This window comes from Mucor velutinosus (genome assembly GCF_035048745.1).
Source record: "Mucor velutinosus strain NIH1002 chromosome Unknown tig00000165, whole genome shotgun sequence".
Classification (NCBI taxonomy): Eukaryota; Fungi; Mucoromycota; class Mucoromycetes; order Mucorales; family Mucoraceae; genus Mucor; species Mucor velutinosus.
Genome location: NW_027041913.1, coordinates 605,351 through 618,034, shown reverse-complemented (window position 1 = coordinate 618,034; position 12,684 = coordinate 605,351). Strand labels below are relative to the sequence as shown.

Here is a 12,684-nt window from a genome sequence, read left to right as displayed (position 1 = left end):
AAGGATCCTGCTGCATTGCTGTCAGCTCTTATACTTAACATTGTGGACATCACCAGAGCAGCCGAGGATTCTAAAAGTTTGCATCCATTAAATTGTTTGCGATATTGTATTTATTGGTCTATAGTTATTCCATTGCTTTCATGGCCATTTCGTACGCAAAGAAAGTGGCCGCATTGGCAGGAAATGCTCTTATCATGGCAGGGCTGATGCCATTGATGAAGCCCTTTGGCCCCTTTGTCCGTAATATATCTCTGAATGCTTGACGGTATGATTTGAATCTATAGTAGCATGAGCATCTCTGTTAAACTTACGTCAACATGAGGTCTACCTGGAATCGTTTTGATAACAGCTTTTGATGACATCTTGAGGGTATGATGGTAACCAGGCAGCGAATCCTGAGAAGCCACCAGCCATCAGCAGATCAATCGTCCTCAGCTCTCCGTTGCCTCGCATGGACTGGAATACTCTTTTTAAGCTCTCGTAGCAAACTAGATGCAATGAATATGAGATTGACAGCAGATTTAATGGTGTAGATCGTACCAAAATAAGCAAATGTGCCAGGAGCATCTCTTAGAAGAGTCATTCCCATGCCACGATAGATAGCCAACAACCCTTGTGATCGAACACTCCTAATTCCACAATCAATGACACCTTTATACTGGATAAAATCATAAATATGCTGCAATGCTGAATATAAGCTGGCCTACTTACTGGCGCCTCTAATTTTCCATGCATATTGATCACACCTTTTGGATCTTGTGTCTGCAGCTTCACCTTGAGTAACTCAATAGGACAATTCAAAAACGACATGACTGATCCAGCCATTGATCCAGCAACACCTATTTCCAAAATTGTCAATGGCTTACTGCCATCTTTTTGCAACAAACGTCTGAAATAGCCATTGGACATGAACATGACAGCATTACAGAAGCCAATGCCTGCTAATGGTGGTGCTACACCTCGATACAGTCCTTTGGGCCCCTCGTGTTTGACCAGCTGCCGAAAGCAATCTGTTGCGTTTTTGTAGATGGGTGGAGAGGGTTGTGTTTGTAGCCGCACTTTGAGTGTATCCAAGGGCTGGCCAACAAGCACTTGGGCCCAGCCTCCAAATGTGCCAGCAATAAGGTCTTGTGCAAGTTGAGGTAGCTTTTGCTTGCTATCCATTTCAAAACTTGCTATATCAAAAATCTTTTGACAGTTTGAATAAAGTGATGTGAGTGTGACAAAAACCTTTTTGTTGGTTCAGAAAATTTATCAGGGGGTGGGGGGGGGGGAAGAGGAGAAAGAGGAGTTGATTTTGCCTGGTGCAACCCAACTCTATTTGAAGTATGGTAACCTTTCATTTCCGTAGTAGTTGTCAGTTATAAGCCTTTCCTTTACGATCGCTTAGAGAGCGCTGACATGACATTATTTTATTTGTATAACAACGAAAATGAATATAATCTAGCATGTAATCACTGAACGTCTTCATCAGGCACGGATGCTTGCCCAATTACCTGTTTATCGCGGCTTTATACCGGATAATGTCCTTTAATGGCTGCACTGCTTGACTTTTATGCCTTCCACAAGCCCGTAGTTAACGTCTTTTAATGTTTGTTCAGAGGTACAATACAGTAGCTTGTCTATAAATGTGCCACATCTCCAAATTACAGCCAAAATTGACGATAACAAGCCATCGTTTTCTCCATCTATAAGCCTCTTCAGACGCTCAGAATGGTACCAAACGATTTCTCTCATTTTGTGGTTACATCCTAGTATCATATCTCAAATTTTTTTTTGGTGATGAAAAATCCATCGACATTCTCATATTTTTCATGAGGGAGTAGTAAGGGCGTTTCATCAAAAATCAATTGATCGCATTTTTCATCCCAAAATCGACGTTTTCTTCTATGGTGCTTATAGGATCAAAATGATCCCACAGATGTAGCCTAACGTCTCCAGCCACTATCACGGAATGTTTACTTGCTTAAACTTGATATTTTTGCCAAAAACTGATTTTGCGTTTTTCTAAAATTACGCAACATTTTGAATGAAGAAGTTTACAATAAGTAGCACCATTCGATGCGCCTTGAAAAACGTTACAAGACTCATTAGAGAAGATGAGTGTGATAATTATGACCTATGTAGTCGACATTGGTGAAAACGTTTGTAGAATGTCCCAAAAGAGGCAAACATCGAAACAAGCTTTGGCGGAGCATAAACCTGTTTTTAGCGGTGGTTTGCTTATCATCCATTATTACACACTACCAGTTACATGGTTTACAGAAGCACAATTACAGAATGAATCCTGCTTTGATACACCCAAGGTTATTATACATATCATAGCTGCTTTATTCCTTGAAATAGAATCGTAACTATCTGCAGCTAGTTTTAATTGCAGTGACTAATGAGAGATTTTGCCATTGCATTCTACTAATGTGTATTCTCTACAAAATAACGAATTTGCGCTCACTCAATCTGTCATGGCGCAATTTACCAATAAACCTCAAAAGTTTCATTCAAGCATCTGTTCCCGAGTGAAACTCTGGCAACATTTGTTCTAGAAGTGCAGCTAAAAAAGTGCGTGCCCCAGGCAATGATTACTACTATTAAATTGGGCCCCTGCCATTCTTGCCACGAGAAAGTGATTGCATGGGTGTTTCAGGATATGTTAATTCAAATACTGCTTTCCACGGAAATAGAAGAAAGAGGAGGACTGATAACGGAAGACTATATAGTGTACTGGATGACTAGATCGCACAATGTAGATATTGTTATCCGAGGAAGAAGTCTGCCTTCCGAAAATAGGCTAATTTAATCCAGACTACACAGTTGATTACATTGCTGATTGTAGTACAGCATTTTTATACATTCTAGATGTGCTGCTTTGAGCAATCGTCATCTCCATTAACAAAATCATCGCATTGATAAAAATATGTCAAATCAGTGCCTTGTGGAAAATACCCTTGATCAACTGTTTTACCGAGAACTGATAAGATCAAAGCCCAGTGTAAAATTCAGGCTGATCCCAGATATTCCCGTTTTCTGTGTCTCAATGGACATTCAAAAAAACCCTGATTTCCCTTAAATTTTAAGTTGGTACAAAGATATGAGATCATTAGTTTATTGGGAATTGTATATGTAGTGATTTGATATGATTTAATGATTGGCGACAACACCGAATGCTCTGTAGAATTGGAGTCCAGCATCTCCAGATTGAGTAACGATAGGGGTATTTGCACCAACAAAATAGACATAGCCCTCCTTGAGTTCATAATCGGATTCAGTCTTGAGAGCCTCACCTGTCAATTTACCACTGCCAGAAGTGACAATGAGAACACTAGGTCCTTCAATTGGCTTTTGCTTTTCAGTTTCCTCAGCTCCCAATTTGGTCCAAACAACAGAAAATTCGTCAATTGGGGGATCGTAAAGAAGAGAGTGTTCGCCAAATTTGACGGGTGTCATCTTTTGTGATTCTGCAGATCCATAACGATAAGTGAGCATATTGACCAACACATCTACATCCTTGAACTTGGGTGTCAAACCAGCGCGAACGACATTATCACTGGTAGCCATGCATTCGACGCAATCTAAATATGAGATGGATCGAATGTTAGCTATCAGTTGGATCTTTTTAGGTAATACACTATTTTTTTTTTTTTTTTTTTTTTTTTTTACCTCCAGATAAGTAAGCATGGGGCTCATTAGCACCCAAGAAGATGGCTTGTCCAGGTTCCATGACAATGTAGTTCAACATGAGACACGAGAATACACCCACATCACCACCAGGGTACTGTTGATCTAAACGAATGACCAATTTAGAGACGGGATCACTGGCCTTGGTCTCGTTGAGACGAGCAATCAGTTTGGACAAAAGGTGTGTAACGGTTTCCTGGGAACTACGCATAAGTGCACTAAACACTTTCTTGAGAACTTGCTTGTTGTGAGCAACGTCCTTCTCAGAAGTTGATTCACCAGTTGCCTTGACTGTGGCCAAAAATTCCTCTGAAACGTCGTTACCGAGCAATTCTTTTAATTCGTGATAGGTTTCCATATGTTGGGCAATTTCGTTCAATGGGCGGAATCCACAGAGAGCTTCGAAAGGAGTAAGGGCGAGTGCCATTTCGGGCTATACGATTCAGCAGCACGTTTAGTATATATCGCACGCGTGTCACTTTACATGGTTTACCTTGTGATTGGGATCCTTATAGTTATCAGGGAATTCCTTGAAAAGACGAGCACCCAAGGTCTTGTCGGGATGAGCTTGAATAGATAAAGCCTTACGGATGGACAGGATCTTGAACAAGAATGGCAAATCACCTTTGTATTGGTCGTACACAGCCTTGGTACTGAGATCTACATTGTTCTTGACAAGGTCTCTGAGAGGCGTGTTGTTTTCATCCATGACAGTAGAAGGAGCATTGGGATGCGTGCCCATCCATAGTTCAGCGTAAGGCATCTGGTCATCAACGGTGGTACCAGAAGCTTTTGCATAAGCAGCGACTTTGGAGACATCACCCAGCTTGCCCCAATCATAGGACTGAGTCTTGCATTGCAAACGATAGATGGCGCTCATGATTTATAATATAAGATGTATAAGATGTAGCGTTTGAGTAAAGAAAGAGAAGGAGACATCAAACGAAATGAAAAGCATTTATACTGTTTTATTCCATCGTCAATTCAAATTCAAAATGGGAAAGTGTGGTCCAATAAAATGAGGACAGATTTGGTGTCGATATGTGTTCGTCTCTACATGGTTTCAAGCTTTTTCTTGGTCTTTGACCAACGCAATCCACAGGCATTGCAAAGTCTAAATATAGATGTCAGGATCTACAAGATCGTCAAGATGAGTAATCCATCACTTACGTCTTGGGTCCACTAGGTCCTCTTCTCCACTCTGGTGCATCAGTTGTACCACAGTCTGTACAAATCTTTGGCACGTCAGATTTCTCTACACGTTTCTAGCGAGATGATTTCAGATGAGACGTGTGATTCCAATCTACTTGTATCATAGACATATATACCTTCTTGCCTGATCGAAGCTTGTCAGAGGGCGATTTTGTTCGTTCTTGTATATTCTCTGCGTTGCTGACAATGATGGGGGTAGACATGAATTGATTCATGCCAATGTTGGTCAATTCACCAGCCTCTAAACCGAGCGAAATACCAGAGGACCGTTCTCCTAGATCGTATCTCAAACCTGTAAAAAGAGCCAAACTCTCATTGATATCGTACGAAGAGTTGACACCCTGGGTGTATACATTGGGTGCATTAGCTGGTATATGAAAGTCATCAAAATCGTCGCTGGAATTGTCATCCATGTCTCCATTGCCTGTCGTTAACGATGCAGTGGATAGTGTCTGGTCGCTGTTGGCGGAGGATTCTCTTCTGTGATGTTGTTGCTTGAGCAGAGCGAGCTTCTTCTTTAACACTTCGTTCTCCATCTTTAGATCCAAAAAGGAGTCAATTGATCGAGCAGCTTCAGTAGGCACCTTTCGAGCATTGCCAAACAAAGAGCCCCTGTAGAAAGTACCTTTGGTCTCCAACGTTGTGTATTTACCATCTTTACGCAAAAAGCGATAGCTACATTTGAAAGTTTGCATCGAGTTTTTGCAGTTGCGGAACTCTCTCACAAACATGTCCACATCATCCACATGCAGATATTCAGTGAAGGTGTGGTTGACGAGTTCAGAGGGTTTGTAGCCTAGAAACTCACTAGACGCAGCCGAGCAGAATACAAGACGAAGATCGCTGTTAAGTACATGAACGACATCCCTCAAGGAGTCCAGGATGCTTGAAGACCAGTTTTTGCGACGAGTAAATTCGCTGAGAGAACTGTTGAGGTTCAGTCGCATGACTTGTTGAGAGTTGTTTACGTCCATGGTTATGAGTTGTTGGTGTCGTAAGAAAGCCTTGCAAACAAAATTTTTATGAAATTCCCATTTTTCTTAAATTAGTTGTAGTCGTATTTTGAAAAATGTGAAATGCTACGAGTACCAAGGTAATTACCCATGGGGCCACACGTATGGAATATAGGAAGGCCATGGAAGTTTTCATAGGATCACTATATTGCCTCAAACGTGCTTAGGGCCGCTGCTGTTGGCCCAGTTTGTAGCTCTTATAGTACCCCCATTAAGAGCACCATGCTGAACATGTTGAACAGGAGCCATCTCTGATCAGTGGCATTACATCATTCAGTAATTTGTATAAAACTGGCTTGATATTCTGGCAGCCTGTGGAACACCTGATCTGTACATCTCTAGGCCATCTATACTCAAATGCAGGATCTGATTAGAGAATGCATTTGCCATCTACTATAACCCCATCTTCTCAACTGTTCTAAGCCATTGCACATCAATATCTTTGAGATAAGAGCATATAATTACTTTTATTATATTTGAAATGAACTGCTTCATATGCCATTTGCAGTATTTTGTTCAGGACATACTAACAGCCACTACCAAATGCTGCTCTGAATATTTAATGGAACGCCAATCATGGGATCCCAAATTGAATCAGACTTTCTATGATTGATTTGGCCAGGCAGAGTAGATCTTATTCGAAAGAAGCACAGAACAGCAGACTATGTTTTAACGTATGATTGATGCCAACAGCTGTACCAACAGATGTGGATCTCAACAAATAAAAAGTGCCTGTAGTAAATACCCAATGCCTAACAATGTCCGGACCGCAGGCTATCCGATTGAATCCTGTACGATTTTACAAGAGGTGTGTTATGCAGTGGAGGCAGTAGTTCTATCCTCTTTCAGCAAGGTATAAATTCATTCAATGGTAAGTAGACTTGTACCAGACCCAACAATCAGCATCGATACATAGACAAATGGATGGCTGGATGGATGATTAGATGGAACAGATGATTGATTCGACATTGCTTTATTTAGCCCAAGCAGGTTCTGGACATCAAGAATTTCCTCGAAATCACTCGTAGAAAGGACGCTAGCTGTAAGACCTCACCACACACACACATACACACACACACACACACACACAACCATCAACATTGTCTATTGACACTTTTATGATTTCGTATAGCTGCTCGTGTCAAGAAGAACGGTGAGCAATACAAGTTCAAGGTCAGATGTTCTCGTTACTTGTATACTCTCGTTGTCAACGATCGTCAAAAGGCTTTGAAGCTTAAGCAATCTCTCCCTCCTGGTAAGCTTTTAGCGGCAATTGTACGAATACATGGATTGGAAACTTATACCAAATGGTTCTTTAGCTCTCAGCGTCCAAGAACTCTAAATTGTTTGAATTCTTGTAGTCTTGTTATCTCTTTTTGACCCTTTTTTTATCGCAATAAAAGGCTTGAATCGACGTTATGTGTGTGCCGTTTGTTTTGGATGAGATGCTTGATGTGTAGATGTGGATACATAGAAGCGTTGACTTGGATATTTTCCTTGAATGGGGATGTTTACAGTCACTTTTTTTTTCATAAATCATGTTAATACCAAATGTTGCTTTGAAGTCTCTTTCTTCATCTACCATGTCAAATTTACAAAAAGCCATTCTAGACAAGCAAGTAGGGATTACATGCTGCATAAGATAATGTCCTTGAGGTTTGACATAAAATCACAGATTCAGGAGTCCAAAGTACTCAACGCAGAGTTGTCGCATTTGAAGCCTACCACTGTAAGTCATATGTGCCGCTTGTAGATGCTGTGCTTAGACCTAGATGTAGGCTCTATACGAACGTCAAGTGCCTTCATCCAATATATTCTTTCTTGCCAAAGACAATGAAGCTGTCAAAGCCAAAAGCCTGAGTAATACGTCTTTCAATCTAGCGATAGAGTTTGTCAACTGAATTGTCATGATTTTCATAGGCTTCCAGAAGGAATTGGAAAAGCAGCTCAAGTAACCCTAAATCGCTCGATGGACAGTTTTGAGCGCCAAATTTAGAAAATTCGAAATAAAATACCACCTTGCTCAATTAAACAATGCTACTCCATCTCTTTCTCGTTTATAATCTATATCACTACCTCATATGGCTTCATTACCTGATCCTCTTGCCACTGCTAGCGGCCCCATCTCAGCCTATATGAGCGGCCATGAGAGTAAGTCTCACGTTATGTTGTAATCGAGTGTTTGAATGGTCGATTCATTTGAGATATATTCAGGCGCCAATTTGGCTTATGTCAAGTATTTCGCAAAGAAAGAAGACGCTGTCAGCGCTACATTTAAGAGTCTCAATTCGCAAGGCTTCCTTGTCGCTTACAAAAAGGCGGATGGTTCAGAGCACGAGGCATTCATTGAATACAATGCTCCTGTCTCGAAACGCGAAGATTTAAGACCTGTATTAGAAGCCATGGCAAAGGAAGCTGAATCAGCTTTGGGCATGGTATGTGTACATTGTCTGACAAGCTATGTTTAATTACTCAACAGCCGTACATAGCCTAGTTCACTTGACAGACCTCCACCTTTTCACGCATTGATGAAGGCAGCCGAGATTGAAGATGCTCAAAAGGCAGAAATTGGTAAGCTCCAAGAGGATAAGGATGCCGAAGCTTCGGCAGCCATTGCTTCAGCAGCCGTTGGCGATATATTTGGTTCAAGCCCCTCCTCGGTGCCATTAGATGTATTTTATCCAGCAGATAGATTTTGGCAGTTTGCTATCGCTGTTGGCATGGGAACCACCGCATTGCTGGGCTATGCTTCTGATGAGTTTTTGGCACGACTTTTGTCATCCCCTGTTGTATCTTTCCGCAACTATCTCACGCCTGAATTGATTCAATCTATATTCAAGTGGGCATCGATTACACATGCAGCAGAAGGTGTCAGCGCTTTGCTTATTTGCTTAAAGAGAGGCTGGTACAGCCCTGAAAACACGCTCAAATGGACAGTCAGCACTACCTTGTATGGTGTAGCATCCATGTCAAAATTGCTAGGCCATGGAAAGAAGGTAAAAAGAGCAACAAAGAAGGTGAATTAATAAAAAAAAGTCTTCTTTTGTAAATGCAATATGGCTTTATTCTTGATGATGGGTGATGATTTAATGATCATTGTTTGCTGTAATAGTAAAATAAGGAGAAATGTGACCAGTATCATCCAGAAGACAAATGACGCAAGTGTTTTTTATCTCAAGGTCATCAGGAAATGACACGATAACAGAGTTAGAGCTAAGAAGAACGACCTTGGCCAACTTCAACAGTTTTGTTTAGACTGTAGTAATATAACCAGCTGCAAAACATAAAAAGGTAATTGATGTATAATTGGCTCCAGTGAGTATAAAGCGGAAAGTTTAGTATTTTGATCAATACTGGCATTAGGAGGATACTTACCCAGACATCCAGCAGAGAAGCTGGAAGACCTGGCCATGCCTCCACTGGAGGCAGGGCTTCATCGTATAATATACTGGGAAGGGATGTGGGGGAATGCGAAGGGCTTAGCCTTCTACCAAGAACATAGCGCATCTAATTCAACATTTGATAACATTGACCTATAATAAGAGGGGTTTACCGTAGCGAAGTGAAGGAGAAAACCCATAGTATCCAAGCAGCAAATTTGGTTTCTCATTTCCATTATTAGTAAGACTGCCAACAACATAACGCATCAAAATTTGCATGAAATAGCTTTAATAATACCAATATGCCTCCTATTTGAATTAGAAATTGTACACGCTGCAGAACTGCCCTACCAGAAGACTTCAGCTACCAAAGATGTGATTCATGCCGTGTAAATAACAGCTATAAGCAAAGCATAACCGAATTTGACAACTTTCAAGCCTTCATTACTTGACATGTAGGCCTTTCTGAGCCCCCCGGAATGACACCAAACAATTGTACTCGAGTAGCAGCAACTTCCTGACACTTTTGCTCAACTTTTTGAAGACCTAAAAAAAACATGGCCAAAAATCGACCAAAAAGCATGAGGTACCCCTCATGGTTTTCATCGAAAATCAAACGATCGCTTTTTTTTTTTTTGACCTTGAAGATGAAGACTTTTACTATGGCATATATCAAATCATAATGTTTCTCTCGATCCAAAGCAACCTCTAAAAATACTTTTATGAGGCTTTCATATGCAAAATATGGCTATTTTCGCTAAAAAATCTCATTTCAAATTTTACCAAATTGCTCACTAAGTTCATTCAAAACACCTGTTACAATCAGCATCATTAAAAGCACCCTGAAAAGCACTTCAAGGATGTATTGGGAAGCGTAGGGTGATCATCACAATTTATATAGTCAAACATCGCACAATAGATTTTAGAGGTCGAAGAATGACAAAATCCGTCCCAATCTTGAACAGAAAAAAATAAACTGAATTTGAATCGATTTTGGCGGCGGCGGCGGCGGCGGCGGCATTGCTGCTGACTGACCTAAATGCCTTTCTGTTGATGACAATGATGATTGCGATGCTGATTAAACGGGAATCATGGAATTGAAAGGACAATTGTTTAGTCCAACCAGCTCTGTGTCGCCATCTCAAGAGCAGCGTCCGCGAATAGTATCACAGTTCTGCCGCCAAAAAATGCGACTCGGATGGAGGATGTAGTGAACCAGAAGTCTTAGATAACGTAAATGCTGTATAAAAAATATTGATTTGTGCCTCCAAAGTTCTATCGCATCTATTTAACATTTGATAACATTGACCTATAAGGTGGCTTTACCGTAGCAGCAACAAGGCACCAGGCGGGTTATATTCCAGATACAATGCTCACAATCAATATGCCCTGATTACTTCTGCTGAGAAGCATTCTGATTACCGTTTTGCCATGGACCTCATGAATGAAGAAAGACAGCAGGTACAACAGAATCAACCCTCATCCACGCCTTCTTCTATACGACAATGACTATAGCACTACTTGTGCATTAAGCATGCATGCTTCCGATAGCATTGATAGCACTGTAGCTTTTGACTCATTGTTACTGTCATGAAGAGCATTGGATCAAAAGGACGAGCATGTATCTTGGAAAATTTGTAAGTCGCATTTATCTTAATAAACGTATCTATTTGATACGAGTGTTGAATATAAAGTCTTTTTATAGAGAAATAACGCTATTATGAAGCGTAACTGTAAAAAACTGCCATCAGCCAACGTTCCAAGGGTACTTTTTTTTTTTTTTTTTTTTTTTGTGCGAAAACATCATTACAATATCTGGCTGGATATATTTCCTGTGAGTAATTCAAAGTGCCATTGACTAAATAAACCAACTAGCATGAAAGGCGTGATGAAATGTTGGCATTATTTGATCTGCCTTTATGCTGAATTGTACAAGTAATTTCAGACTGAATTTGATAAAAGACAATATGAGGCTCCAGGCAGATTTCATTACTATCATCTCAATCCTACATAACATGGGTTTCTTTGATTCGAAAAACTTGAAACACTTAAAATGGTTTGTGTTTCGTAGCACGACGCATATCTCTTTGGGGGGTGTTAGGTTATAAATTTCGTAAACTTTCATTTTCTCCTTTTCTCTTTCTTTCAACAACGAGGAAAATGGTCGAGCTTGTCTTTCATCATCCTTATCACGGCTCCAGAGGAATGTGTCCTCGCGATAATTTATGTGGCTATTGGGTATTGTCGGGAGGCACTTTGAGGATATGGAGATATGCTCTTCTGTTTTATGGTACTAGAACGCTCTTAGTAAGAACGTCACTTACGAAACGGCTAAAGTTTCCTACTTGGTAGATGAGGGTTTAGCTGGGGGGCTATTGTCTGTAACCACCTCCATTTTTTGGGATTACAAGCACTTTCACCTTCTCGTGGTTAATCCTGTTAATATCAAAGACAGTTGGCTTTGATAACAAAGGAAAGTGCAATAATATTTGTTTCAGATAGAAAGTTTACCCCTTAATTTTACATATACTGATTTCCTGCACAAACTACTATTTGATTTAATAAATGATATGAGATCAGCTGCAAAATATGCAATGTTCTCTCTATTGAATAGCATGTATACCGTTTATCGATTATAACTCTTTTGCAGGTTAGACAATTGCCCGTGAGTAGTTTATTTACATATTGGGGTGTGTTTTAAGGTTTTAAGGTTTTAAGGAGGGCAGAAAACATAGTTTGAAACAGTATATTAGCCAATCGCTGATGGCTAGTTAATTGGATGGTAACACCACAGCGGATCAAGTGTAAAGGGATTAACACAAAACACGAAATTATACAGAGAAAAATATGTCGAGGCTTGAGATGTTATCAGTAAAATAAGAGTTTGTTTGCATACATGAACATTGTCCTTCTCTTCTGCTACATATCTCTTGACGTTGACATGGATACCAATTCGAAACAGCCTTACAGCATTTTCCCTCCTGATATTTGGGAAGTTATTGTTCCTAATCTCAATCGCAAGGACACATATACACTAGCAATCACAAACAAATCAATGTGGGAGCACATCCGTCACATTCCACTAGATAGCATCTGGATCATAGAGGCAACCCAACTCGTCACCGCTTCATTTATACTGGCAAATACAAGACATGTTCATGTGTTGATCGATGACACCTTTGAGTACTACAGTAATCTACGTCAATATCTTGGTAGATTCTATCAACTTGAAAGTGTAGCTTTCACTTGTGAAAAGATCATATTGACAGCCAGCATCGCTAAACGACTTCTACTGTGTTTACCTATGAAAAGGCAGTATCATAAATTAGTAGTGTATGTGCAACAAGGCGATCGTAGCTACTTTGAAGAGGCCATCTCTCATTCATGCAAGAATAGAGTCAATC

The 12,684-nt window shown here is 40.3% G+C and overlaps 6 protein-coding genes across 6 annotated transcripts; 3 read left to right on the top strand and 3 right to left on the bottom strand.

Annotated features, from left to right (window-relative positions):
- Window positions 1-124: 124 nt before the first annotated feature.
- ATC70_003137 (uncharacterized protein) lies at window positions 125-1,164 on the bottom strand (the record flags this gene model as incomplete). Its single annotated transcript, XM_064822503.1, has 4 exons — window positions 125-278; window positions 329-488; window positions 541-658; window positions 712-1,164. 4 exons carry the CDS (start codon window positions 1,162-1,164, stop codon window positions 125-127), a joined length of 885 nt encoding a protein of 294 aa, XP_064679103.1.
- A 1,974-nt stretch (window positions 1,165-3,138) lies between these two features.
- VRG4_1 (GDP-mannose transporter into the lumen of the Golgi) lies at window positions 3,139-4,555 on the bottom strand (the record flags this gene model as incomplete). Its single annotated transcript, XM_064822502.1, has 3 exons — window positions 3,139-3,569; window positions 3,658-4,108; window positions 4,169-4,555. 3 exons carry the CDS (start codon window positions 4,553-4,555, stop codon window positions 3,139-3,141), a joined length of 1,269 nt encoding a protein of 422 aa, XP_064679102.1.
- Window positions 4,556-4,728: 173 nt separating this feature from the next.
- On the bottom strand, window positions 4,729-5,861 carry ATC70_003135 (uncharacterized protein; the record flags this gene model as incomplete). Its single annotated transcript, XM_064822501.1, has 3 exons — window positions 4,729-4,789; window positions 4,846-4,940; window positions 5,004-5,861. The coding sequence occupies 3 exons, from the start codon at window positions 5,859-5,861 to the stop codon at window positions 4,729-4,731; spliced, it is 1,014 nt and encodes a 337-aa protein (XP_064679101.1).
- A 907-nt stretch (window positions 5,862-6,768) lies between these two features.
- ATC70_003134 (uncharacterized protein) lies at window positions 6,769-7,242 on the top strand (the record flags this gene model as incomplete). Its single annotated transcript, XM_064822500.1, has 4 exons — window positions 6,769-6,771; window positions 6,882-6,942; window positions 7,033-7,155; window positions 7,220-7,242. The coding sequence occupies 4 exons, from the start codon at window positions 6,769-6,771 to the stop codon at window positions 7,240-7,242; spliced, it is 210 nt and encodes a 69-aa protein (XP_064679100.1).
- A 241-nt stretch (window positions 7,243-7,483) lies between these two features.
- On the top strand, window positions 7,484-7,855 carry ATC70_003133 (uncharacterized protein; the record flags this gene model as incomplete). Its single annotated transcript, XM_064822499.1, has 4 exons — window positions 7,484-7,519; window positions 7,576-7,629; window positions 7,679-7,760; window positions 7,821-7,855. The coding sequence occupies 4 exons, from the start codon at window positions 7,484-7,486 to the stop codon at window positions 7,853-7,855; spliced, it is 207 nt and encodes a 68-aa protein (XP_064679099.1).
- Window positions 7,856-7,981: 126 nt separating this feature from the next.
- On the top strand, window positions 7,982-8,926 carry PKP2_1 (putative protein kinase; the record flags this gene model as incomplete). The annotated part of the gene is made up of 3 exons (XM_064822498.1): window positions 7,982-8,051; window positions 8,115-8,335; window positions 8,390-8,926. 3 exons carry the CDS (start codon window positions 7,982-7,984, stop codon window positions 8,924-8,926), a joined length of 828 nt encoding a protein of 275 aa, XP_064679098.1.
- Window positions 8,927-12,684: the final 3,758 nt, after the last annotated feature.